General features: G+C 45.1%; 1 protein-coding gene across 4 annotated transcripts in view; it reads left to right on the forward strand.

The window, feature by feature from the left end:
• The first annotated feature begins 24,521 nt into the window (after positions 1-24,521).
• ZNF257 (zinc finger protein 257) overlaps positions 24,522-26,482 on the forward strand; it is a 34,650-nt gene continuing 32,689 nt past the window's right edge. For 3 of the 4 annotated variants that reach the window (XM_025367767.1, XM_025367769.1, XM_025367770.1), the window contains exon 1: positions 24,639-24,826. In XM_025367767.1, the coding sequence (XP_025223552.1) occupies positions 24,824-24,826 (3 nt within the window). In that variant the 5' untranslated portion in view covers positions 24,639-24,823. Of the gene's footprint in view, positions 24,827-26,482 lie in introns of all 4 variants that reach the window. The other variant, XM_025367768.1, reaches the window with a different exon arrangement.

Genomic DNA, 26,482 nt, shown 5'->3' on the forward strand with positions numbered 1-26,482 from the left:
TATTCTCTAACTCTGAAAAAACAGTGCAATAAGATCCACAACATCAGTTTATATATGATAATTTTCTGGATAATAAAGCATAAAATTAAGGACATGAGCACAGGCATATACATTTTTGAGTGCTATATTTCCATAATAGAGAATGAATTCTGTGTATTTTTGAGACTAAAAAAATATGTTGAGTTAGAAGCTATCTCTCAAATTTTAATGTGTACAATAAACTGGAGATCTTGTAATGGAGATTGTTTCTTCCAGATAATCTGGAATAAAGTCTGAGTTTCTGTATTTCTAACAAGCTCACCAGTAATGCCAATGATTTTGGCCTAAGAATAATATTTTATCAAACATCCAGTATGTGGAAGAACCTGTGTTTTTCCTAGTTTTTCTGGACTATAAAGGAAGATGAAAGTATTCATTTTCCAAGAACAGATATATGCAAAGAAATCTTAAGAAAGAGGAGCAGCTGCCAGATTAAATTTGATAGTTTACACAGATCAGCTACATAAAGATACTTAATAATGAGGAGATTAAAAAAAAAAAATTAGCTGGGTATGGTGGTGGTTGCCTGTAGTCCCAGCAACTTGGGAGGCTGAGGCAGGAGAATGGCTTGAACCTAGGAGGCAGAGGTTGCAGTGTGCCAAGATAGCACCACTGCATTCCAACCTGGGTGACAAAGTGAGACCCTGCCTCAAAAAAGAAAAATAATAAAACAAAGAAAAAATAATTAACTATATAGTAAAACAATCTGTCAGAGAGCTCTTATCCAAGTGAACATCAACAGCAGTAGGACAAATTTTTATGATGTGCTGATACACCCAGAAGAACACAGCATCACTGCTGAAATATTGTTCCCAAAAAGTATTGTTCCCAAAAAGTAAATTATAGGCTGGCTGGGCGTGGTGGCTCACACCTGTAATCTCAGCACATTGGGAGACCTAGGATGGGGGAGTACCTGAGATCGGGAGTTTGAGACCAGACTGACCAACACGTAGAAACCCCATCTCCACTAAAAATACAAAAATCGCAAGGCATGGTGGTGTATGCTTGTAATCCCAGCTACTTGGAAGGCTGAGGCAGGAAAATCGCTTGAACCCGAAGGCGGAGGTTGCAGTGAGCCACAGCACATCAGCCTGGGCAATAGAGCAAGACTCCATCTCAAAAAAAAAAAAAAAAAAAAAGTACACACACACACACACACAAAGTTAAGAATGCGAATTGGGGAGAAAAAACTGGCGTCTGGAATTGTCAGAAGGTGCTGGTAATTTAGTATTTTACTTCAAGCCAGAGTTAGGCTGGAGAAAAGTAGGGCTGGGGGGTACAATTGAGACCCTGCTTGAAAAACCTAAAAAGTGCAGGGCACAGCCAGACGCAGTGGCTCACACCGGTAATCCCAGCACTTTGGGAGGCCGAGGCGGGCGAATCACAAGGTCAAGAGTTCGAGACCAGCCTGGCCAGCATGGTGACAGTCCCGTCTCTACTAAAAATACAAAAATTAGCCAGGCATGGTGGCGTGTGCTTGTAGTCCCAGCTGCTCGGGAGGCTGAGGCGGGAGAATAGCTTGAAGTCGGCAGGCAGAGGTTGCAGTGAGCCGAGATTGGGCCAGGGCACTCCAGCCTGGGCGACAGAGTGAGACTTTGTCTCAAAAAAAAAAAAAAAAGAAAGAAAGAAAAAAAGGAAAGAAAAGAAAAAATACGTAGGCCATCATCAGCCCTCTGCGGAGTGTGAAAATAGTTAAGTGACATGGAATTAGACTGAGGTGGAAATCTAGTCCCTGGATTCCTACTTTTTAAAAAAAATCTAACTCAAATGCATTTATTTATTTTTTTATAAATTACTAAATTAGAGGAAATGAAATTCAGGCTTATCCAACTATAAACAGCCAATTAAGCTCTGATTACATAACCAGCAAATTTGTAGGCTAAGGTGGAAATTAGGACACTACGAACAGTACCTAACTACTGAATTTGGGTTTGTTTTTTTTTTCATCATGCACCGTATAAAAGTATTTTCTTCAAGCCGCTCTAATGGACCACAAACTACAACCCATAGGGGTGCTCTATAATTTTTTAACAACTCCTTGATTAATCAAATTCTTCAATATTTTTGCGACGACTCCCACAAATTTTTAAAAGGCTTCTCCCCTCACGATCCCACCGTGATCCCTGCGCAATATGGGAGAGACGCCGCCCTGCGGGTGCAGAGCTGCCCAGAAAGCGCTCCAGACCAAGGCACAGTCACTACCCAAGTAAGAGACAGGACGCCCCGGTGGCAGGCTGTCCGTGCAACCGCCATCTTATGGCTGAAGGGGACTGAGGCCGAGCTGGTCAAAAACTCTGGGCGCAGATTGTGGAGCTGACTGCTGGGAGGCCTGAGTCCCGCTAGTCACTTCCCAACGGTTCTAACCAGCCCCTCCCCTCTCCCGGGATGTCGGACCGGCACTCTCACCATTTCCAGGCTTCCAGGGGGGTCCTGACGTCTTAGCTGCGGATCTCCCAATACTTGCAGGTCACGAGTCCACAGAGACCGGAAGTTCCCGCTACAGCAAGAGACAAAGCCCCCGCCAAATCCCGGAAGCCGCCCTGGCCGCTCTACCTGCGGGCCTGACTGGACGGCTCTTAGCCATTCATCCCTGATTGGATGAAGTTTAAGTCCCCGCCTCCTCAGGCCCTGAGTGATAGTAGATATGATCAGATGCTGGCTTGAATGAAGAAAGAGTGACAGCTTGGGCTGAATGAAGGAAGAGTGACAGCTTAGGCTGCAGCCTTTTCAGGCAGGGCTTCCTCCCAGAGCTGAGCCAGGCCCACCCCAGAGGGTATTTGCCTTTAACTTTGTGTACAAGGTCATACGCATCTATAAATAATATACTATATGGCTATTAACGAAGGAAAAGTACATAATAACAATTATTTTAAAACTTCGGCTTTTATGTTCTTCCGGACTTCTGGCGCTTTAAGGAAGCAGCCTAAGTTTTTTTGTGTTTTTTTGTTGTTTTGTTTTTTGACACGGAATCTCGCTCTGTTGCCCAGGCTGGAGTGCAGTGGCACCGTGTGGGTTCACTGCAACCTCCCCCTCCCAGGCTCAAGCGATTCTCCTGTCTCAGCCTCCCGAGTAGCTGGGATTACAGGCACCCACCACCACGCCCAGCTAATTTTTGTATTTTTATTAGAGACAGGGTTTCACCATGTTGGCCAGGCTGGTCTTGAACTCCTGACCTTAGCTGATCCACCTGCCACAGCTTCCGAAAGTGCTAGGGTTACAGGCATGAGCCACTGTGCCCGGCCATTACCAAACTTTAAAAAGAAAAAAGAAGTGTTCAAGACCGTTTGAGCCCTTCCCTAAACTAGCACAGTCAGTTCACAGGTTTCTACTGCCTTGAGCAAATAAGGTCAGCCAGAGTTAGGCTTTGTAAAACAGATTCTGTATCTCAATGGGAACATCTGTAAAGGCACCTGGCAATGGGCGTGGATATAGGAGGGATGAAAAATTGCTACAATTTTTGCAATGAATATTATTCTGCCTTTTTTGCATGTGTGGTTTATACAACTCACTTGCATCAAGAAATTTGTCCAAAGACCAACAGCTACTAAGTGGCTGGGCTGAAACTCAGGATAAACTGAGTTTGTTGATCTATACTCTTCCATAGGTCAAACTATTGGCTTCTGCAGACCCATGAAATACTGGAGAATAATACTATTACAATAGAAGCCAGATTTGTTTTTCTTTAGATTTGTGCCCATATAGTACTGTTTATTATTAGGAATAATCCTGTCAAGAAATTGCAGAAGCACAAGGTGCCTCACACCTATAATCCTAGAACTTTGGGAGGCTGAGTTGAAAGAATCACTTGAGTTCAGGAGTTCAGGTGCAGGCAGGCAACATAGTAAGATCCTGTGTCCATGAAAACAATTTTAAAAAATTAGCCAGGCATGATGTTGCATACCTGTGGTCCCAGCTACTCAGGTAGCTGAGGCAGGAGGATTGCTTGAGCCAAGCAAATTAGGCTGCAATGCGAGATAATTGGTTACACCATCACACTCCAGCCAGGATAAAGGAGGGAGACCCAAGAAAAATTGCAGGAGCGTTTTGAACAGACATAGAATAATTTAAAAGAAAAGCTGAGGGATGAGCTTAGACAGTCAAAGCCCAAAAACATTTATTTTTCATCATAGAAATAATATGAAAACTTGTAAAATAAAAAAATTTTAGAGAAATTAAATTTAACGCAGTTAAATTGAGCGAAAAATGATTTGCAAATCAGATAGCCTGTGGATCCAGAGTAGGCTCAGAGATACTCCAGCATAGCCACATGGTGGAAAAAGCAAAATGACATACAGGAAATGGAAGAAAGGTAGAGAAACAGCCAGATTGATTGCAGCTTAGAATTTACCTTATTTGAACATGATTTGGACAGCTGACATACTTATACTTGCCAAAACACTTCAGCTGGAACAAGAATGGGTGCAGTCTATTTATAAATCAAGGTAGATTTCAGTTTAGTATGTGAAAAAGAAACCTATTGAAAAACATTAAAGGTGAAAACGGGCAGCATTAGAATATAATTAATTTAACAATTTCTCCCTTTTGGTCATCTTCTCAATTTTGAGAGCTACATCAAAACTTTAGATATTGATGTCACTCTATCACCATCAAAAATTTACCTATTGGCCGGGCGTGGTGGCTCACCCTTGTAATCCCAGCACTTTGGGAGGTTGAGACAGGCAAATCACCTGAGGTCAGGAATTCAATACCAGCCTGGCCAACATGGCGAAACCCTGTCTCTACAAAAATATAAAAATTAGCCAGGCCATTGAAAGGTGAAGCCAACTGGGCTTCTGGGTCAGGTGGGGACTTGGAGAACTTTTCTGTCTAGCTAAAGGATTGTAAATACACCAATCAGCGCTCTGTGTCTAGCTAAAGGTTTGTAAACACACCAATCAGCACTCTCTAAAATGGACCAATCCGTGCTCTGTAAAATGGACCAATCAGCAGGATGTGGGCGGGGCCAAATAAGGGAATAAAAGCTGGCCTCCGGAGCCAGCAGTGGTGCCATAGTGACAGTACTTGAAAGTAAGCCTCTTTCCCTAGGGACTAGCACCCAGTTAGCAGAACTAGTGGCACTTACCCGAGCCTTAGAACTGGGAAAGGGAAGAAGAATAAATGTATATACAGATAGCAAGTATGCTTATCTAATCCTACATGCCCATGCTGCAGTATAGAAAGAAAAGGAGTTCCTAACCTCTGGGGGAACCCCCATTAAATATCACAAGGAAACCATGGAGTTATTGCAACACAATGCAAAAACCCAAGGAAGTGTCAGTCTTACCCTGCCAAAACCAGCAAAGAGAAAAGACAGAAAGAAAAAGAGAGAGACAAAGTCAAAGATGGAAGGAAAGAGAGAGAGGAAGAAACAGAGACAAAGAGAAGGAGAGAGAGAGAGGGAGAGTCAGAGACAAAGAAGGAGTTGAAGAGAGAGACAGAGAGAGGAAGAGACAAACAGGGAGTCAGAGAGAAAGAGAGAGAGAGAGAGACAAAGAAGAAGTCAAAGACAGAGATATAAGTAGTGAAAAACAAAAAAAGTGTGCCTATTCCTTTAAAAGCCAGGGTAAATTTAAAACCTATAATTGATAATTGAAGGTCTTCTCTGTAACCCTATAACACTCCAATACCACATTGTTGTCAGTGTAAAGCACCGAGGCCACTGACAACCCATAGCCTTCCTATCAAAAATCCTTAACCCAGCAAGTTTCCTAACAGGGGATCTAAATCTTAATTACCATACGAAGGTCTGACCAGACTTAGGAGGAACTCCCTTCAGGACAAGATGATAGATGATTCCTCTTGGGCGATTAAGGGGAAAAGACACAATGGATATTCAGTAAGTGAAAAGGAAACTCTTACAGAAGCAGAGTTAGGAAAATTGCCTAATAATTGGTCTGCTCTAACCTGCGAGTTGCTTGCCCTCAGCCAAACCTTAAAGTACTTACAGAATCAGGAAGGAGCCATCTATACCAATTCAAAGTTAATATGGACCAAACGAGGTCTTATTAATAGCAAAGAAAAATTAAAATCCCAAACTTACAATGTTTTCAACTAAAGTTTGCTAAAAGTTAACAGTGTAACATGTATTATCCTACTACCACACACTCTCAAAGGATTTCTCAGTTTGCAAGAAATAACAAAATCTATCCAGTAAGGATAGGAACTACAATCCCAAATAGACTCTTTGGCAACAGTGATTCTCCAAAACCACCGAGGCCTAGACCTCCTCACTGCTGAGAAAGGAGGACTCTGCACCTTCGTAGGGGAAGAGTGTTGTTTTTACACTAACCAGTCAGGGATAGCACAAGATGCTGCCCGACCAGTATTTACAGGAAAAGGCTTCTGAAATCAGACAATGCCTTTCAAACTCTTATGCCAACCTCTGGAGTTGGGCAACATGACTTCTCCACTTTCTAGGTCCCGTGGCAGCCATCTTGCTATTACTCACCTTCAGGCCCTGTATTTTTAACCACCTTGTCAAATTTGATTCCTCTAGAATTGAGGCCATCAAGCTACAGATGGTCTTACAAATGGAACCCCAAATGAGCTCAACTAACAACTTCTACTGAGGACCCCTGGACCGAGCTGCTGGCCCTTTGACTGGCCTAAAGAGTTCCCCTCTGGAGAACACTACAACTGCAGGGCCCCTTCTTTGCATTATCCAACAGGAAGTAGCTTGAGCAGTCATCGCCCAATTCCCAATAGCAGTTGGGGTGTCCTGTTTAGAGGGGGGTTGAGAGGTGAAGCCGACTGGGCTTCTGGGTCAGGTGGAGACTTGGAGAACTTTTCTGTCTAGCTAAAGGATTGTAAACACACCAACCAGCGCTCTGCATTTAGCTAAAGGTTTTTAAATGCACCAATCAGCACTCTGTAAAATGGACCATTCAGCGCTCTGTAAAATGAACCAATCAACAGGACATGGGTGGGGCCAAATAAGGGAATAAAAGCTGGCCACCTAAGCCAGCAGCAGCAACCCACTCACCTCCCCTTCCACGCTGTGGAAGCTTTGTTCTTTTGCTCTTCACAATAAATCTTGCTGCTGCTCACTTTTTGGGTCCTCACTACCTTTATGAGCTGTACACTCACTGCGAAGGTCCGCGGCTTCACTCCTGAAGTCAGTGATGCCACAAACCCACCAGGAGGAACAAACAACTCCAGACACTCCACCTTTAAGAGCTGTAAAACTCACTGTAAAGGTCTCCAGCTTCACTCCTGAAGTCAAGCAAAACCACGAACCCACCAGAAGGAAGAAACTCCAGACGCATCTGAACATCAGAAGGAACAAACTCTGGACACACCATCTTTAAGAACTCTAACACTCACCATGAGGGTCTGCGGCTTCATTCTTGAAGTCGGCGAGATCAAGAACCCACCAGAAGGAACCAATTCTGGACACACCATGATGGCAGGTGCCTGTAATCCCAGTTAGTTGGTAGGCTGAGGTGGAAGAGTCGCTTGAACTCTGAAGGTGGAGGTTGTAGTGAGCCAAGATCATGCCACTATACTCCAGCCTGAGTGACAGAGCAAGACTCTGTCTCAAAAAGGAAAAAAAAAAAAAAAAAGTACTTATTTAGTGTCAAATCCTGTGAGGTTTTTTAAGTGGAAACATGGACTTCAGGTTATTTTATTATTTTTATTTTTATTTTTTTTGAGCTGAAGTTTGGCTTTGTCACCCAGGCTGGTGTGCAATGGCATGATCTCACCTCACTGCAACCTCCATCTCCTGGGTTCAAGTGATTCTCCTGCCTCAGCCTCCCAATTAACCATAATTACAGGCGCCCGCCACCACCCCTGGCTAATGTTTGTATTTTTAGAAAAGACAGAGTTTCACTATGTTGGCCTGACTGATCTTGAACTCCTGACATCAGGTGATCTGCCCACCTCAGCCTCCCAAAGTGCTGGGATTACAGGCATGAGCCACAACACCCGGCCTATTATTTATTTTTTGAAAGGTTAGAGGGGGCTATCTTGTGTTGAAATCTCCTGTTGCCAGAAGAAAAATATAAATCTGGCCTGTTTTAGGATCTACCTATTTTCTTAAATTTTCAGTTTGATTATGTCACATTTAGCACAAGAGACTCATTTTGGTTTGATTTGGTCTGTTTGGAACTAGTACACAAGCTCAGTTTAGAATGATGGACTCCAATAACTTTTGTTTTGTTTTGTTTTGTTTTGAGATGGAGCCTCACTCTGTCATCAGGCTGGAGTGCAGTGGCATGATCTTGGCTCACTGCAACTTCCGCCTCCTGGGTTCAAGCGATTCTCATGCCTCAGCCACCAGAGTAGCTGGGGTTACAGGCACTTGCCACCACACCAAGCTAATTTTTGTAGTTTTAGAAGAGACGGGGTTTCACCCGTTTGCCAGGATGGTCTCCATCTCCCGACCTCGTGATCCACCCTCCTCAGCTTCCCAAAGTGTTGGGATTACAGGTGTGAGCCAGCGTTCTGGCCAACTTTGTTTTTAAAACTCTCCCTTTTTGGTAAAGTTCTTACATAGGTCAGAGTGTGACCAAAACTCAGGGCCTTAGTGCCACTCTCAATATCCATTATTTAGGGTTTTTGCCCTTATAATGTTATTCATAGGTTATGGCGTCTTCATGGTCACATATGTCTTTGAGTTTCTGTCATTCCAGTTAAAGAGAGACCATTTGACATTCTAGAGATGACTGCATGTGAACCTTTATAACTTTTGAGAGAATACAGTGCAGTAGGGAGACTACTATTTTGATTATCAGGAGGATAATACCAAGAGTTGAAACCGGCTGGGCGCAGTGGCTCATTCCTGTAATATTAGCACTTTGAGAGGCCAAGGTGGGCAGATGAACTGAAGTCAGGAGTTCAAGAGCAGCCTGGTCAACATGGTGAAACCCAGTCTCTACTGAAAATACTGAAAACTAGCCAGGTGCAGAGGTACACGCCTGTAATCCCAGCCACTCAGCTGGCTGAGGAAGGAGAATCGCTTGAACTGGGGAGGCAGAGGTTGCAGTGAGCCAAGATTACACCACTGCACTCTGGCCTAGGCTACAGAGTGAGATTTCATCACAAAAAAAAAAAAAAAGAAGAAGAAGAAGAGTTGAAACCATGCTTCTTAGCCAAGGCCCCCATGAACAACCAACAAAAATTAAATAGATTAAATAATTAGCTAGATAATGATCTACTCATTTCAACCAAGCAGCCTGTTCATTAATCCCCTACAACTGCATCTCTGTAATGCCCAATGTATTCTACCATGTGCAACTACAAGTATTAGCAACTGCAAAGGTAGTTCTCTGTTTATCCAGTAAGTAATCAAAAGAAATTATCTTATTTAGCACAACTTTAGTAACAACATCTAACACCCTTTTGCGTAACCATAGCCTTTACATTATAATCTGCTATAGAGCCCTATTTTGGGGGATAAATTTCTGATCATTGCTTCATTTACACTTAGCCATGGAAAAAATGATCTAAGAAATGATGCTGGCTGGGCGCAGTGGCTCAAGCCTGTAATCTCAGCACTTTGGGAGGCCGAGATGGGTGGATCACGAGGTTAGGAGATCGAGACCATCCTGGCTAACACGGTGAAACCCGTCTCTACTAAAAAATCCAAAAAACTAGCCGGGCGAGGTGGCAGGCGCCTGTAGTCCCAGCTACTCAGGAGGCTGAGGCAGGAGAATGGCCTAAACCTGGGAAGCAGAGCTTGCAGTGAGCTGAGATCTGGCCATTGCACCCCAGCCTGGGCGACAGAGCGAGACTCCATCTGAAAAAACAAAAAGAAATGATGCCCATTCAGAAGAGTAATGGCCTGCTGGCAATGCTCTTTAACCCATTCTGAATAAGTTATTTTTCACTTATGAAGTAGGTTAAAAGTAGTGGATCAATATTCTGTTTCTGATATTATGAGGCAACAAATGTTTCATTAAAACTTCTCACCCACATTAGCCCTTCATCTTTTACCTATCAAGGTGAAAGTTTTTTGTATATAATGTTGGCAGCAAAATTCTCTACATATAAGTGTACCCCATGAGTGCATATAAGAGATTCCTTTTTTATTTCTGTTGTTCGTAGAGTCATCATATACATGAGTCCACATTTGACTGGTGGCTGTATCCACATATGATAATCACAATTCCAACTGTGAACTGTGTTCATGAGTCAGATTCAGGATCTTACCAGCAGGCTGTGTCTATGTGAGAGAGTGACAGTTATAACTGTTGCCTGGGTGTGCATAGGAGAGTCACAATCTCACCTCTGTGCTGAGCCCTGTTACAATACTATCTGTACACTCGAGTGCTTTATGCAGTATGAGTAAGTGATGCAATCCTTTTTGATATTCATACAATTAGGAAACTCAGGACATTACTGGTTGCCCTAACGTTGGCTATGAAAGTTGCAATATCTCCAATTAGCTGAGTCCAGGTACAAGAGTCCTCCTCATCCCTGTTAGCTGGGCATACGTATATGTCACAATTCCACCTGGGAGCAGAGACCAGGCTAGAGCATCACATCCCCTGGGCGCTGGACCAGACATATTTCACAGATCCCCCATGGGCAGGACCCAGGCAAGACAGTCACATCACCTAAATGCTGGGCCTAGTGAAATGTCACAATGACCCCCGTGGGCAAGGCACAGAGAAAGAGTCACATTACCTGGGTGCTCAACCCAGTGATATGGTCCAGGCTTTCCTGTGGGGAATGCACAGGCAGAAGAAGACAGTCACATCATCTAGGTGATGAACCCAGAGATATGTCAAAAAGTCCTCTGTGAGCAAGGCTAAAGCAGGAGAGTCACATCACCTAGGTGCTAGACTCAGCAATATGTCATAATTTGCTTTATATGCAGGGCCCAAGCAGGAGAGGAGAGTCACATTATCTAGGTACTGGGTCCAGTTATATGTCACAATACCTTTCTATGAACATTGCTCATGCGGTAAAATCGCATTATCGTAATGTTGGGCACTGCAATATGTCACCATGCCCCCTGTATGCAGAAGCCAAAAAGGAGAGGATATTCACTTCACCTGGGTGCTGAGCACAGTGATAAGTCACAATCCCTAAGGTGGGTAGGGGCCAGATATGGGAGGAGAGTCATATCACCTGGTGTTGGGCCACAGTGCTCCCAGTGTGTAGCAACCAGGCAGGAGAAAAGATTCACACGACTAATGTGCTGGGCCCAGCAATATGTCAAAATCTCCTTTGAGGGCAGCACCCAGGAAGGAGAGTTACATCACCTAGATTCTTGACTCAATTCATGTCACAACACCATCTAAGGGCTTGGCCTACACAGACGAGTGGAATTACTCAAATGCTAGGCAAATGGGTATGTAAAAATCACACATGCAAGAAGGTCCTGTGGTTAGATTTACAATTCTGCACACGTCCCAGCTTTAGGCATGAGAGTCAACATCTCCTGTGAGTTATGTGCAAGTACAGGACTCATAATTTCAATGATACATTGGATCTGTGCATGAGAGTCCCAATCCCACCCAAGGACTGTGCCCTGGTATGAAAGTCACAGGCTCACGGGCATGTTGAATTCTTTCCCAAGAGTCATCAACCTACCTGTGGATGAGATCCATGTATGAGAGTGACAATTTTAACTTTCAACTGCCTCTTAGTGTCAGATTCAGAACCTTAAAGGTGAGCAGTATCCATCTGGGAGCGTGACAACTTTTACTTTTTGGTGGGTGTGCATACAAGAATCACAGTCCCACCTGTGTGATCGGCACTGTTACGATACTCTGTATACCACTCAAAGGCTTTGTATAATGTTCCTGAGAGTCACAGTCTGCTCTGAGACTCTTGTGCTGGTATGATCCATGATTGTACCGTTGCCCTAAGCATGGGTATTAGAGTCAACCTCTCTCTAATTTGTTGCATCCAGGTATTAGAGTCATCATTGCGGCTATCAGATGGGTCCAGAAGTGAGTCACTATCCTCCCTGTGGTTAGGTCCACATATTCCACTCACAATTCCAACTGTGAACTGCATTTACATGTGAGATATGGGACTTTAACAGTGTGCTAAAGACTTGTGTGTGGGTAAAATTTCTTTTTTTTTTTTTTTTTTTTTTTTTCAGACGGAGTCTCGCTCTGTCGCCCAGGCTGGAGTGCAGTGGCCGAATCTCAGCTCACTGCAAACTCCGCCTCCCGGGTTCACGCCATTCTCCTGCCTCAGCCTCCCGAGTAGCTGGGACTACAGGCGCCCGCCACCTCGCCCGGCTAGTTTTTTGTATTTTTTTAGTAGAGACGGGGTTTCACCGTGTCAGCCAGGATGGTCTCGATCTCCTGACCTCGTGATCTGCCCGTCTCGGCCTCCCAAAGTGCTGGGATTACAGGCTTGAGCCACCGCGCCCGGCCTAAAATTTCTAACTATTGGCTGGGTGTGCATTTGAGAGTCAAAATTTCACCTGTGTGCTGGGCTTTGTTATGACACTTTCTGTACTAACTGAAAGCTTTATACAATTTGCATGAATATTGTACTTTTCTCTGGCCTTCACACAAGTAACAGAAGAAGACTTTACCTGTTGCCCTAAACCTAGCAGAGAAAATCAATATTTCTCCTGTTTTGTGGGTTGAGGTATGAGTGTCATCATTGCACCAGTGAGCATGTCCCAGGTGTATGTCACAATCCCACCTGTAGGTAGGAACCAGGCAGAAGAGTCACATCGCTTGGATGCTAGGACAGGAATATGTCAATCTGCACTATGAGTGGGATCAAGAAAGAAGAGAGTCACATCAACTGGGATCTGGGCCTAGTGATATGTCACAATCTTTCATGTCGGCAGTTCCCAAGCAGAAGAGGACAGTCACATTACTTAGAAGATGAGCCCAGTAATATGTAACAACGCCCACTGTGGGCAAGGCCCAGGCTACAGAGGATTGTCGCATTATCCGGGTTTCAGCAATATGTTGTAATTCCCATGGTTAGCAGGGCTTAGCAAAAGAAGTGATATGTGCTAGGTTAAACAATAGTTTAAAATCCCTTCTATTGACAGGGGCCAGACAACAGAGAAGACTCAAATTACCTAGGTGCTGGGTCCAACAACATGTCATAAGTTCTTCTGAGGGTGAGATCCAGGCAGAAGAGAAGAGTCATTTAACTTATATAATTGGTCCAGAAATATGTCACAATGTCTCATGTGGGGAGAACTACAACAGAAGAAGCACATCACCTAGGTGCTGGGCTCAGTGATATGACACAATCGTTCCTGTAGGGAAGGCCTAGGCACAAGAGGAGAGTCATATCACCTAGGTGCTGGATTCAGAAATATGTCACAGTTACTTCTAAGGGAAAGGTTCAGGCAGATGAGAAGAGTCATATTACCTACCTGCTTGGCCTCAGTATATGTTACAGTCCCATCTGTGGGCTGGGCTCAGGCAGGAAACTAAAATCACTCAGGGTATGGGCAAAAACATATGCCACAATCGCACCTGCAGAAAGATTCAGAGATGAGATAAACAATCCCAAATACGTCTAGCTCTAGGGATAATAGTCAAGACCTTCTGAGTGTTGGGTCTTAAGTATGTGAGTCAGAATCTCAATGATAGACTGGATTTGTGCATGAGAGCCTCAATTCTTAGATTGTGTCCTGGTAAAAGAGTCACAGCCTCACCGGTGTGTTGAATCTCGCTCCAACATTCACTATCTCATCTGTGGGCCTGATCCTTATATGAGAGTCACAATTCCAACTTTCAACTCCTTTGAGTGTGAGATTCAGAACCTCAACAGTGGACTGTGGCTATTTAAGGGGGTGAAAATTCTTACTGTGAACTGGGCGTGCACATCAGAGTCACTATCTCACCTGTGCACTGGGTCCTGTTACCACACTCTTGGTCCCACCCAAGGGCATTATATGGTATGCCTGAGAGTCACAATCCACTCTTGGATCTATGTGCTGGTATAAACTCATGATCTTACCCATTGTCCTAAGCCCAGGAATGAGAGCTAATATCTCTCTTATTGGTTAGATTCAGGTATGAGAGTTCTCACTGTGCCTGTGAGTTGGGTACAGAAATGAGTCACCATTCCACCTGTAGCCAGATCCACATATGACAGTCCCAGTTTCAACTGTGAACTGCATCCACATGTGATCCTCAGGACCTCACCAGTAGTCTTTGTCCATTTGTGAGAATGACAGTCCTCACTGTTGGCTGAGTGATCCTATGAGAATCACAATTTTAACTTTGCACAGGGACCTGTTATGACACTCTCTGTACCACTGGAAGGGATCACACAATATACATGAGTTTTATAATCTTCTGTGACTTTCATACAAGTAGAAAGCCCAGGACCTCACCCATTGTTTGAAGGCTAACTGTGAGAGTCAACATGTCTCCTATTGGCTAGGTCCAGGTATGCAACTAATCACTGTGTCTCTGAGCTGGGTCCAGAAATCAGTCACTATTCAGCCTATTCCCAGATTTACATACGACAGTCAGAATTTTAACTGTGGACTGCATCTGCGTGTGAGGTTCAGGACATCACTAGTATGCTTCTTTCATGTTTGGAAAAGACAATCCTAATTGTTGGCTTGGTATGCCTGTGAGAAGTCACAATCTCACCAGTATGGTAGACCCTATTACTGCATTCTCTGTAGCACACAAAGCATTTATAGGTTATGCATAATTTTTTTTTTTGAGATGGAGTCTCGCTCTTGTCACCCAGGCTGGCGTGCAATGACATGATATCAACTCACTGCAACCTCCGCCACCCGAATTCAAGTGATTCTCCTGCCTCAGCCTCCCAAGTAGCTAGGGTTATAGCTGCATGCCACCACACCCAGTTAATTTTTTGTATTTTGAGTAGAGATGAAGTTTCACCATATTGGCCAGTTTGGTCTCGAACTACTGACCTCAGGTGATCCACCCTCCTTGGCCTCCCAAAGTGCTGGGATTACAGGTGTGAGCTACCGCGCCTAGCCAGTTATACATACATTTTATAAACCTCTGTGACCTTTCTAAAAATAGGTGATCCAGGACCCTACCCACTGTCCAAAATACAGCTAAGAGAGTCAAAACTACTCTTATTGGCTGGGTTCCCATACAAGCTTGACTGTAATGCCTAAAAGTTTGAAAATGCATATGTCAAAATTTAACCTCTATGAATGGACTGGGCAAGAGATTCAGATCACTTGAATGCTGGACCAAAAATATGTCAATGTCCACTCTGTGGGCAGGGCTCTTGCAGTAAAGTCACATAACCTGGGTACTGGGCTCAGCAGTATTTCACAGTGCCTTCTGTGAGCAGGGTTCAGGCAGGAAAGTCACATTATCTGCATGAAGGGCACAGCAATATGTCACAATCCACCCTGTGTAAAGGGCCCAGGCAGGAGAGAATAATTATATAACCTAGGTGATCAGTCCAGCAATATGTCACAATTCTCCCTGAGGACAGGATCTATGCAGGAGAGTAAAATACCTTAGATGCTTTGACCAGGCATATGTCACAATTCCATTTTGGGGCTTTAACCAGGCAGGAGAGTCAAATCATTCAGGTGCTAGACAAAGGTCCAGTCACGCCTGCAAGCAGGTCCAGAAATAAGGTTCAAAATTCCATACATTTTCTGGCTCCAGGTAGGAAAGTCAAGACCTCTTTTAAGTTGGGTCCAAGTACATGAGTCACAATCTTAATGGTAGACTGTATCCCTGCATGAAGACACAATTTCAAATGCAAACTGAGTCTCAATATCTGAATCACAGCCTCACAGGTGTGCTGAATCCCGGTCATTGAGTCACCATTCTACCTGTGGACCAGATCCATGTATGAGAGTCACAATTCCAACTTTTGACTACCTCCACGTGTGAGATTCACAGCCTCAACAGCTGATCGTTTCCATGTGGGAGGGTGGCAATGTTTACTGTTGGCTGAGTGTGCATAGGAGAGTCACACTTTTACCTGTGTTCTCAAAAGTAGGCCCTGTTCATGTGTGAGGGTGACAATTCTAATGGTTCACAGGGTGTGCCTATGAGAAACACTGTATCATTTGTGTGTTGGGCCATATGATGACACTTTATGTACCACCCAACTACTTTATACCATATGCAAGAGAGTGGTAATTTGATATTCTTTTTTTTTTTTTTTTTTTGGGACGGAGTCTCTATCTGTCGCCCAGGCTGGAGTGCAGTGGTGCGATCTCGACTCACTGCAACCTCCACCTCCTGGGTTCACTCCATTCTCCTGCCGAGTAGCTGGAACTACAGGCGCCTGCCACAACGCCCGGCTAATTTTTTGTGTTTTTGGTAGAGACGGGGTTTCACCATGTTAGCCAGGATGGTCTCAATCTCCTGACCTCGTGATCTGCCTGCCTCGGCCTCCCAAACTGCTGGGATTACAGGCCTGAGCCACTGCACCCGGCCAATTTGATATTCTTTTTATGGAAACAGGACACCCAGGATCCTACCTGTTTCTCTAAACCCAGCTAGAAAAGACAGTATATCTCTTATTGGCTGGTTTGACATATTAGAGTCATCATTGCACCTATGATCTGAACAAAGAGGTATGTCACAATCCCATCTGTGGATAGGAAGTAAGCAGGAAGTAATCCCATCTGTGGATAGGAAGTAATCTGTGGATAGGAAGTAAGTTTTGAGTAAGTAAGTTTTGGGTAAGTAAGTGTGTCACAGTCACCCTAGATGGCAGGGGTCAGTTATGAGAGGAGTCACATCACATAGGTGCTGGGCCAAGTGATATATCACAGTCCTCTCTGTCAAAAGGTCCTAGGAAGAAAACAAGAGTCATATCATCTAGGTGATGGGCCTAAAGATATGTCATAATAACCCCGGTGAGCAGGGACCAGGAAGAAGAATTACGTCACCTGTGTGCTGAGCCCAGTGAGAAGTCACTCTCCCTTTTGTGGGCATGGCCTAGGCAGAAGAGGACAGTCACCTATGTCCTGAGCTCAGAGATATATCACAATCTCTCCTATGTTAAAAGCCCAGGTAAAAGAGTAAAGTTACATCAAATTGTTGACGGTCCCAGAGCAGAGATAAGTCACACTGCCCCCTGTGGGCAGGATTCAGGCAAGAGCTGGACATCACCTTGGTGCTGGGCTCAGCAATACATCACAATGCCTTTCAAGGGCAGGGCCAAAGCAGAAGAAAAACATCACCTTGATGTTGAGCCCAGTGATATGTCACAATCTCCCCTACAGGCAGAACCTAAAAAGAATAGTCATATCAGCTAGGTGCTGGGCCTGTAAGTCAGTCAAAATCCCCCTGCTGAACAGAGACCATGCAGGAAAAGACTTACATCACCTGAGTAATAGGTGCAGAGATATGTCACAATTCCCTCTGTAGGCAGAGTCCAGGCAAGAGAGTTACATGACCATAGTGTTGGATGCAGCAATATACCACAATGGCATATCTGGGCAGGGCACAGGCAGAAGAGTCTCAAAGCCTGGGTACTGGGTTCAGTGATACATCACAAAGCCCCACTGCAGACAGCACCAAGGCAGAAAAATATAATTTCATCACCTAGCTGCTGGGTCCAGTGATATGTGACAATCACATCTGTGGGCTTGGGTCAAGCAGGAGAGTGAAATCACCCGGGTGCTGGGCAGAATCTTATGCCACAATTACACCTGCAAGAAAGTCCACAGATATGATTAACAGTCTCCCAAATGTCCTGGATTTAGGTATGACAGTCAACATCTGTATGTCAGGTAAAAGTATGTGAGTCACAGTCTCAATCGTAGACTGGACGATTGCATGGGAGACTCAATTCCTCCTGCAAACTGTGTCCCCTTGGTGGAGTCGCAGCCTCTAAAGTGTGTTTATCTTGGTCTTAAGAGTCATCAACACACCTGTGGACAGAATCCATGTGTGAGAGTCAAATATTCAACTTGTGAGTTCTTCTGAGTGTGAAGTTTAGAACCTCAACTGAGGGCTGTCATGTGGAAGGACAACAGTTTTTACTGTCATCTGCATGTGACTATGTGTGTCACAATTTCACCTGTGTGCTGGGTCTTGTTAGCACAATCTCTGTACCACTTGATGAATTTATATGATATACATTAAAGCGGCATTCCACTCTGAGACCTTTATGCTGGTATGGAGCAATGACTGTACCTGTGAAATTAAGCCCAGGTATGAGAGTCAACATCTCTCCAAGTAACTGGGTTTATATAGAACAGTTCTCCCCTGCCTATTAGCTAGGTTTAGAAATGAATAACCATCTCAACTGTGGCTGGATGTTTACATGTGACCATCACAATTCCAACTTTGAACTGCATCTGTGTGTGAGAGTCAGGACCTCAGAAGTGTGCTCTGTTTACTTGTGAGAGTATCAATATGTGATATTGTGATAATGCTCCTGTGGGCAGGACCCATGCAGGAAACTCACATGACCTAGACATTGCACCCAGACATGTCACAATAGCAATGTATGTACAGCCCAGGGAGGAGAGGAGCATTACAAAACATAGGCCCAGTGATACATCACAATTTCTTATTAGGCAGAGCCCAAGCAGTAGAGAAGAGTCATATCACCTAGTTGCTGGGTTTGACAACATAAAACACTACCCCCGAGAAGAAGATTAGGCAAGAGAGTCATATCACCTAGGTGATGGGCTCAGATATGTTATAATGCCCCCAGGTGAGCAGGGCTAAGGAAGAAGAGGAAAGTCACGTAAACTAGGGCCAGGGCCAACCTGTATGTCACAGTCACTCCAGTGGGGAGCACCCAGGCATGAGAAGAGAATCATATCACATATGAGCTGGGCCCAGCAATATGTCACAATCTCCACTGTGAACAAGTCTGAAAATAGGAAGAGTCACATCAACTAGATGATGAACTCAGAAATATGTCAAAATGATTTCTGTCGGCAAAGACCAGGCAAAAAAAATTGCATCATGTGTGCTGGGCTTAGGGATAAGTCATTATCCCTTCTGTGGGCATGGTCCAAGCAGAAGAAAAAAGCCATGTTACTTAGCTGCTGGGCCCAGAGTTATGTCACAATATCTTCTATGGAGAAAGCCTAGGCAAGAAAGAAGAGTCACATCAAATAGTTCATGAGCCCAGAGGTACATTGCAATGCCCCTTGTTAATGGGGTCCAGGCAGAAAACTCACATCAATCTGCTGTTGGGATTGGCAATATGTCACAATGCTTTTCGAGGGCAGGGCCAATGCAAAAGAAGAACATCACCTTGGTGTTGGAACCAACGATGTCATAATCTTCCCCATGAGCAAAACCTAGAAAGAAGAGAAAAACCACATCAGCTAGTTGCTGTGGCTAGCAATCTCCTTCAATACTCCCTGTAAACAGGAACCCCTCAGGAAGAGAGTCGCATCACCTGTGTGACGGGCACAGAGATATGTCACAATACTTCCGGTAGGCAGGACCTAGGCAAGAGAGTTACATGACATGGGCGTTAGACCCAACAATATGTCACAATGGCCCATGTAGGCAAGGGACAGGCAGGAGAGTCACATAACCTGGTTATGGTTCCCCTATGTTAGCTGCAGTAATATGTCAGAGTGCTTCCTGTGGGGAGCGCCAAGGCAGGAGAATAAATTTACATCATCTAGATCCTGGGTTCAGCGATGTGTCACAATCCAATCTGCGGGCTGAGCCCAGGCAGGAGAGTCAAAAAACTCAGGTGCTGGACAGAGGCGAATGTCACAATCACAGCTGCAGGAAGGTCCATAAATGAAATTAACCATCCTGCACATGTCAAGGTTCCACATATGAGAATTAACACCTTCTTTATGTTGCATCTATGTTCAGGAGTCACAGTTTCAACTGTGGACTTGATCTGTGCACGAGACCTTCCATCCATCCTCTAGACTGTGTCTCTTTAGTGACTCACAGTCTCTCAAGTCTCAGGGGTGCTGAATCTTGGTCTGAGAGCCACCAGCTTATCTGTACACTGGATTCAAGGATGAAAGTCAATTTTTCCATTTTTGAAACTTCTGTTGGTTTTGAGATTCAGAATCTCAACAGTGGGTTGTGTTCATGTGGAGGGATGACAATCATTACTGTCAGCTGGGTTTGCACGTGAGTATCACAATCTCACCTGTGTGCTGAGATCTGTTAGGACATAATCTCTCCTACTTGAGGGCTTTACACTGTATGCATAAGAGTTGCTGGCCAGACGTGGTGGCTCAAGCCTGTAATCCCAGCACTTTGGGAGGCTGAGGAAGGCAGATCACCTGAGTTCGTGAGTTCAAGACTAGCCTGACTAATATGGAGAAACCCCATCTTTACTAAAAATACAAAATTAGCCGAGTGTGGTGGCACATGCCTGTAATCCCAGCTACTCGGGAGGATGAGGCAGGAGAATCACTTGAACCCAGGATGCGGAGGTTGTGGTGAGCTGAGATCGCACCATTGCACTCCAGCCTGGGCAACAAGAGCAAAACTCTATCTCAAAAAAAAAAAAAAAAAAAAAGAGAGAGAGTTACAATCTGAGAACTTTATGTTGGTATGGACCCATGATCATACCCTGAGCTGTGGCCCTAAGCTCAGGTATGAGAGTCAATATGTCTCCAGTTGGCTGAGTCTAGATAAGAGATTTCTTACCTGACTATGAGCTGCAGGAAGCTCATAGCCATTGAGCCATGTGTGAATATCTAGTCATTTCAACTCTGGCTGGATATTAACATATGACAATCACAATTTCAACTGCAGACCGTATCCACTTATGAGATTAAGAACCTCAGCAGTGAGCTCTGTATATGTGTGTGTGGGGGGGGTTCCAATCCTAAGGGTTGCTGTGTTGTGCATATGAGAAACACAACCTCAACTGTGTGTCAGGCTCTGTCATGACACTCTCTGTACCACCCAAGAGTTTTGCACAATATGCAAGCGAATGCCAATTCTGCATGGTCTTTACAAAAAGAAGACCCAGAAACTCATCTGTTTGCCAAAGCCTTGCAAAGAGACACAGACTCTCTGCTACTGGCTGGTTAAAAGGAGACACTTATATCACTTGGATGCAAGGCCCAGTGATATGTCACAATGCCCCCAGTGGGCAGCACCAAGGCAGGAGTATGGAGTCACATCACCTATTTGCTGGGTTCAGCAATATGTCACAATTGCAACTATGAACAGGGAGGATAGTCAAATTAAATTACTCAAGTACTGAGCAGAGGCATGTGTCACAATCACACCTGGATGGTTTAGAAATTAGATTAACAATTTCACACATGTCCCAGTTCTAAATTTGAGAGTCAACAGCTCCTGTATGTTGGGTCTAAGTACAAGAGTCACAATCTCAATGGTGCACTTGATTTGTTTGTGAGAGTCTCAATTTCTTGTGCAGACTGTGAATGCTCACTGGAGCCACAGACTCACAGGTGTGTTGGATAGAGGTCTGGGCGTCACCAACTCACCTTTGAACCAAATCCACATATGAGTCAGTTTTACAACTTTTGACTGTTTTCACAAGGAAAACTTGGGACCTCAACAGTGGGCTGTGTTCACATGGAAAGGTGACAAGTTTTGCTATTGGCTGGGTGTGCATGTGAGCCTCACAGTCTTACCTGTGTGCTGGGCTCTGCTAAGACTCTCAATACCACCCAAGAGCTTTCTACACTATTAATGAGAGTTGCAAACCACTCTGTGACCTTCATGATGGTATGGACCCATGATTGTACCTGTGGTTCTAAGCCCAGGTATGAGAGTCAACATCTCTATAACTGGCTGGTTCCAAATAAAAGAGTTCTCACCTGTTGAGGAGCCAGGTTAGAAATGAGTCACCATCTCAAGTTCAGCTGGACGTTCAACTATGACAATCACAATTTCAACTGTAGACTGCATCCACGTGTGAGATTCAAGACCTTACCAATAGGCTCCGTCCATGTGTCAGGTGACAATCCTAATAGATGATGCGGTGTGTATACAAGAAATGCAATATCACCTGTGTGCTGGGCCCTGCCATGACACTCTCTGTACCACCAAGGGTTTATATGATATACGAGAGTGGTAATCCACTATGACCTTCATACAAGGAGGAGACCCAGAATCTTATGTATTTCCCTAAGCCTAGCTTTGAAAGACAGTATGTCCCCTATTTGTTGATTTGAGGTATGAGAGTTATCTCACCTATGAGCTAAAAAAAATATATATTTTACAATCCCACCTGTGCATAGAGTTTGTGAGCAAGAGAGTCACATCATTTTGGTGCTAGGCCAGAGATACGTCACAATCTTTTCTCACGGCAGAAACTAGAAAGAAGAGTCATGTCACCTGGGTGCTTGGCCAGAGATACGTTACATTCCTGTTCTGAAAGGGGGGCACAGGCAGCAGAGTCACAGCACGTGGGTGCTGTGCCCAGTGATATGTCACAAGACTCCCTGTGAACAGGACCCAGGGAAAGAAAACATCACCCTTGTTGCGGAGTCAAATGTTATGTCACAATCTTTCCTGTTGGCAGGATGCAGGCAGCAGAGGAGAGTCACATCTCCTAGGTGTTGAATACAGAGATATGTCATGAGGCTCTTGAGAATGGTAGGGCTAACACCCTGTTTACAGGGCATAGACAGGTGCCTCCCATCTTCTAGGTGTTTAGTCTAGTCATATGTCACAGTACTCAAAATACGTGGGGCCTACGTGAAATACAAGAGTCACATTACCTAGGTGCTAGGTCCAGGGATATGTCAGCATCCCACGTTTTGGCAGGGGCCTGGCAGAGAAGAAGGACACATCACGTAAACCATAAATGTAAAAATATATCATAGCCAGGCACAGTGGCTTATGCCCGTAATTCCAGCACTTTGGGAGGCTGAGGTGGGCGGATCACTTGAGGCCAGGAGCTCAAGACCAGCCTGGCTTACATGGCAAAACTGCATCTCTACTAAAAATACAAAAAATTTAGCTGAGCATGGTGGTACACGACTATAATCCCAGGTATTCCGGAGGCTGAGGCACGAGAATCACGTGAATCCAGGAGGCCTAATGATTACGTTCAAGGCCAAATAGCAAAATGTGTTTGCTTTTAATCTATTTTCTCTATATATAAACATTGCAAGTCAAGAGTATGTACAGATATGAAGACTTAGAGTTTTCTTCTCCTCCAGACCTATCATCCTTTGTTCCCTGTCTGATCTCTGGAAGGAAGGTGGGCTACTTGTGGTTAATTTATTCCTGCTGCCCTCTGCTTTTTCTACGGCCACTATCTTTTCCATCCTCGAAACTGAAGAGAGATGTTAGGAAGAGGCCCTTCCTTCACACTGGCAGAATAAATTTGTTCAGGCCCTTCACCTGCCTAACATCAGAGGCGCACTTCATGTGTGGCTCCTGAGTGCCTGGAATGTGACTCGGTCTACACTGTGATGTGCTGGAAAGGCAAAAAACAGACTTAGTAGCCCATGTGCGGTGGCTCACGCCTGTAATCCCAGCACTTTGGGAGGCCGAAGCGGGTGGATCAACTGAGGTAGGGAGTTCCAGACCAGTCTGACCAACATGGAGAAACCCCGTTTCTACTAAAAATACAAAAATTAGCTGGGCATGGTGGCAGATGCCTGTAATCTCAGCTACTCAGGAGGCTGAGGCAGGAGAATTGCTTGAATCCAGGAGGCGGAGAACCAAGTTCGTGCCATTGCACGCCAGCCTGGGCAACAAAAGCGAAACTCCATCTCAAAAAAAATTCTCCCCCAAAAAATTCCAGACTTGGTTCCAATGATATAGTTCCAACTATATACATGCTATATTAATAATTACACATTGCTCATATAGTAATATTTTGGATATATTGGGTTACAGTCAGTTTGACCTGTTTCTTCTTTCTTTTTAAAGTTTGGCTACTAGAAAATTTAAAATTCACATTTGGCTCACATTCTATTTTAGAAGATTGCCTCTTTTTTTTTTTTGACGGAGTTTAGTTTTGCTCTTGTTGCCTGGGCTGGAGTTCAAAGGGATCTCGGCTAAATGCAACTTCCGCCTCCTGGGTTCACCTATCTCAGCCTCCCAAGTAGCTGGGATCACAGGCACCTGCCACCACACCGGGCTAATTTTTGTATTTTTAGTAGAGGCAGAGTTTCATCATATTGGTCAGGCTGGTCTCGAACCCCTGATCTCAGGTGATCTGCCGGCCTCGGCCTCCCAAAGTGCTGGGATTACAAGTGTCAGCCACTGCACCCGGCCATGATTACCTCCTTCTTAAAATCTCAGGCTGCCTGATCAAAAAACCAGAAGCCAGGAAGGTCAGGAAAGCTGAAAATTTAAAATAATTGTTATTTTTTTTTTTTCGTGAATAACCATATAGCGTATTTTTTTCTTTATTTTTTTGAGACAGTCTTACTCTGTCGCCCAGGCTGGAGTGCAATGGTGCGATCTCGACTCACTGCAACCTCTGCCTCCCGGGTTCAAGCGATTCTCCTGCCTCAGCCTCCCGAGTAGCTGGGACTAACAGGCGTGAGTCACTGCGCTCGGTCATATAATGTATTGTGTATAAACGCATATGACCTTACACACAAGGTTAAATTCAAATACCTCTGGGTCGGGCCTGGCTTATCTCAGGGAGGAAGCCCTGCCTGAAAAGGCTGCATCTTAGGCTGTCACTCTTCATTCAGTCTAGCCTCAGATCACGTCTCCTGTCACTCAGGGTCTAAAGGGGCGGGGCCTAAACGTTACCCAATCAGGGGCGCTGGGCTGGAAACCGTCCAATCAGACACGAAGCTGGAGCGGACAGGGCGGCTTCCGGGTTTGGCGGGGACTTTGTCTCTCGCTTCAGTCAGAGCTGCAGGTCTCGTCTTCCCTGGTCTGTGTCCTCTTCTCCTAGAGGCCCAGCCTCTGTGGCCCTGTGACCTGCAGGCGTTGGGAGATCCCCAGCTAAGACGCCAGGTCCCCCTGGAAGCCTAGAAATGGTGAGAGTGCCGGGTCCGACATCCCGGGAGAGGGGAAGGGGCTAGTGGGAACCGGTGGGAAGTGGCTGTGGCGGGACTCGGGCCTCTTCGCAGTCAGCTCCACAATCAGCCCGAGTTTTCCTTGGCTAGCTCGGCCTCAGTCCCCCTCAGCCATAAGATGGCGGCTGCCCTGACAGCCGGGACCCCGGGCGTCCTGTCTCTTCCCTGCACAGTGACTGCCCTGGCCTGGAGCCGTCTCTCGGCAGCTCAGCATCTGCAGCGCCGCGTCTCCCCAGATTGTGCAGGGACCACGGGAGGGTAGACAGGGGAGAATCCTGACCCGGGGTGCGGGGTTCGTGAATGGGAAGAGCTTTGGTCTGTGGGGTTCTGAGTCTCTCTTTTCTCTTATTAAAAATGTACAGAAGTCACCGCAAAAACATTAAAGAATTTAATTAAAGAGTGATTCACAAATCCGGGCGTGGTGGCTCACGCCTGTAATCCCAGCACTTTGGGAGGCCGAGGCGGGTGGATCACGATGTCAGGAGATCGAGACCATTCTGGCCAATATGGTGAAACCCCGCCCCTACTACAAACACAAAAATTAGCCGGGCGTGGTGTCACGTGCCTTTAATCCCAGCTACTCAGGAGGCTGAGGCAGGAGAATCGCTTGAACCAGGAAGTCAGAGGTTGCAGTGAGCCGAGATGCCACCACTGCACTCCAGCCTGGCGACAGAGCGAGACTCCGTCTCAAAAAAAAAAAAAAAAAATTGTAGAGTACCCAGCTATGTTTGTTATTTGTCGTCCATAGCAGGGACTTGAAGAAAAAACTTTTATAAGGTGCGATAAAGAAAATCAAATTCGGCCGGGCGCGGTGGCTCAAGCCTGTAATCCCAGCACTTTGGGAGGCCGAGACGGGTGGATCACGAGGTCAGAAGATCGAGACCATCCTGGCGAACACGGTGAAACCCCGTCTCTACTAAAAAATACAAAAAACTAGCCGGGCGAGATGGCGGGCGCCTGTAGTCCCAGTTACTTGGGAGGCTGAGGCAGGAGAATGGCGTAAACCCGGGAGGCGGAGCTTGCAGTGAGCTGAGATCCTGCCACTGCACTCCAGCCCGGGCGACAGAGCGAGACTCCGTCTCAAAAAAAAAAAAAAAAAAAAAAAAATCAAATTCAATAATTGGTTAGGTACAGTTGCATAGTTTCTTAATTTGTGCGATCAAGGTGGACATTTCCTTGTTATGTAATCAGAGGTTAATTGGTAGTTTATAGTTGCCTAAGCCTCAATTTTGTTTCCCCCAATTTAGTAATTTATAAAAACACGCATTTGAGGCCAGGCGCAGTGGCTCACTCCTGTAATCCCAGCGCTTTGGGAAGCCCAGGCAGGCGGATCACCTGAGGTCGGGAGTTGGAGACCAGCCTTACCAACATGGAGAAACCCCGTCTCTACTAAAAATACAAAATTAGTCGGGCATGGTAGTACATGCCTGTAATCCCAGCTACTCGGAAGGCTGAGGCAGGAGAATCGCTTGAACCCAGGAGGTGGATGGTGCAGTGAGCCGAGATTGTGCCATTGCACTCCAGCCTGGGCAACAAGAGCGAAACTCCATCTCAAAAAACAAAACAAAACAAAACATGTATTTGAGTTAAATTTCTTTTTTTTTTTTTTTTTTTTTT

This window comes from Theropithecus gelada, chromosome 19, assembly GCF_003255815.1.
Source record: "Theropithecus gelada isolate Dixy chromosome 19, Tgel_1.0, whole genome shotgun sequence".
NCBI lineage: Eukaryota > Metazoa > Chordata > Mammalia > Primates > Cercopithecidae > Theropithecus > Theropithecus gelada.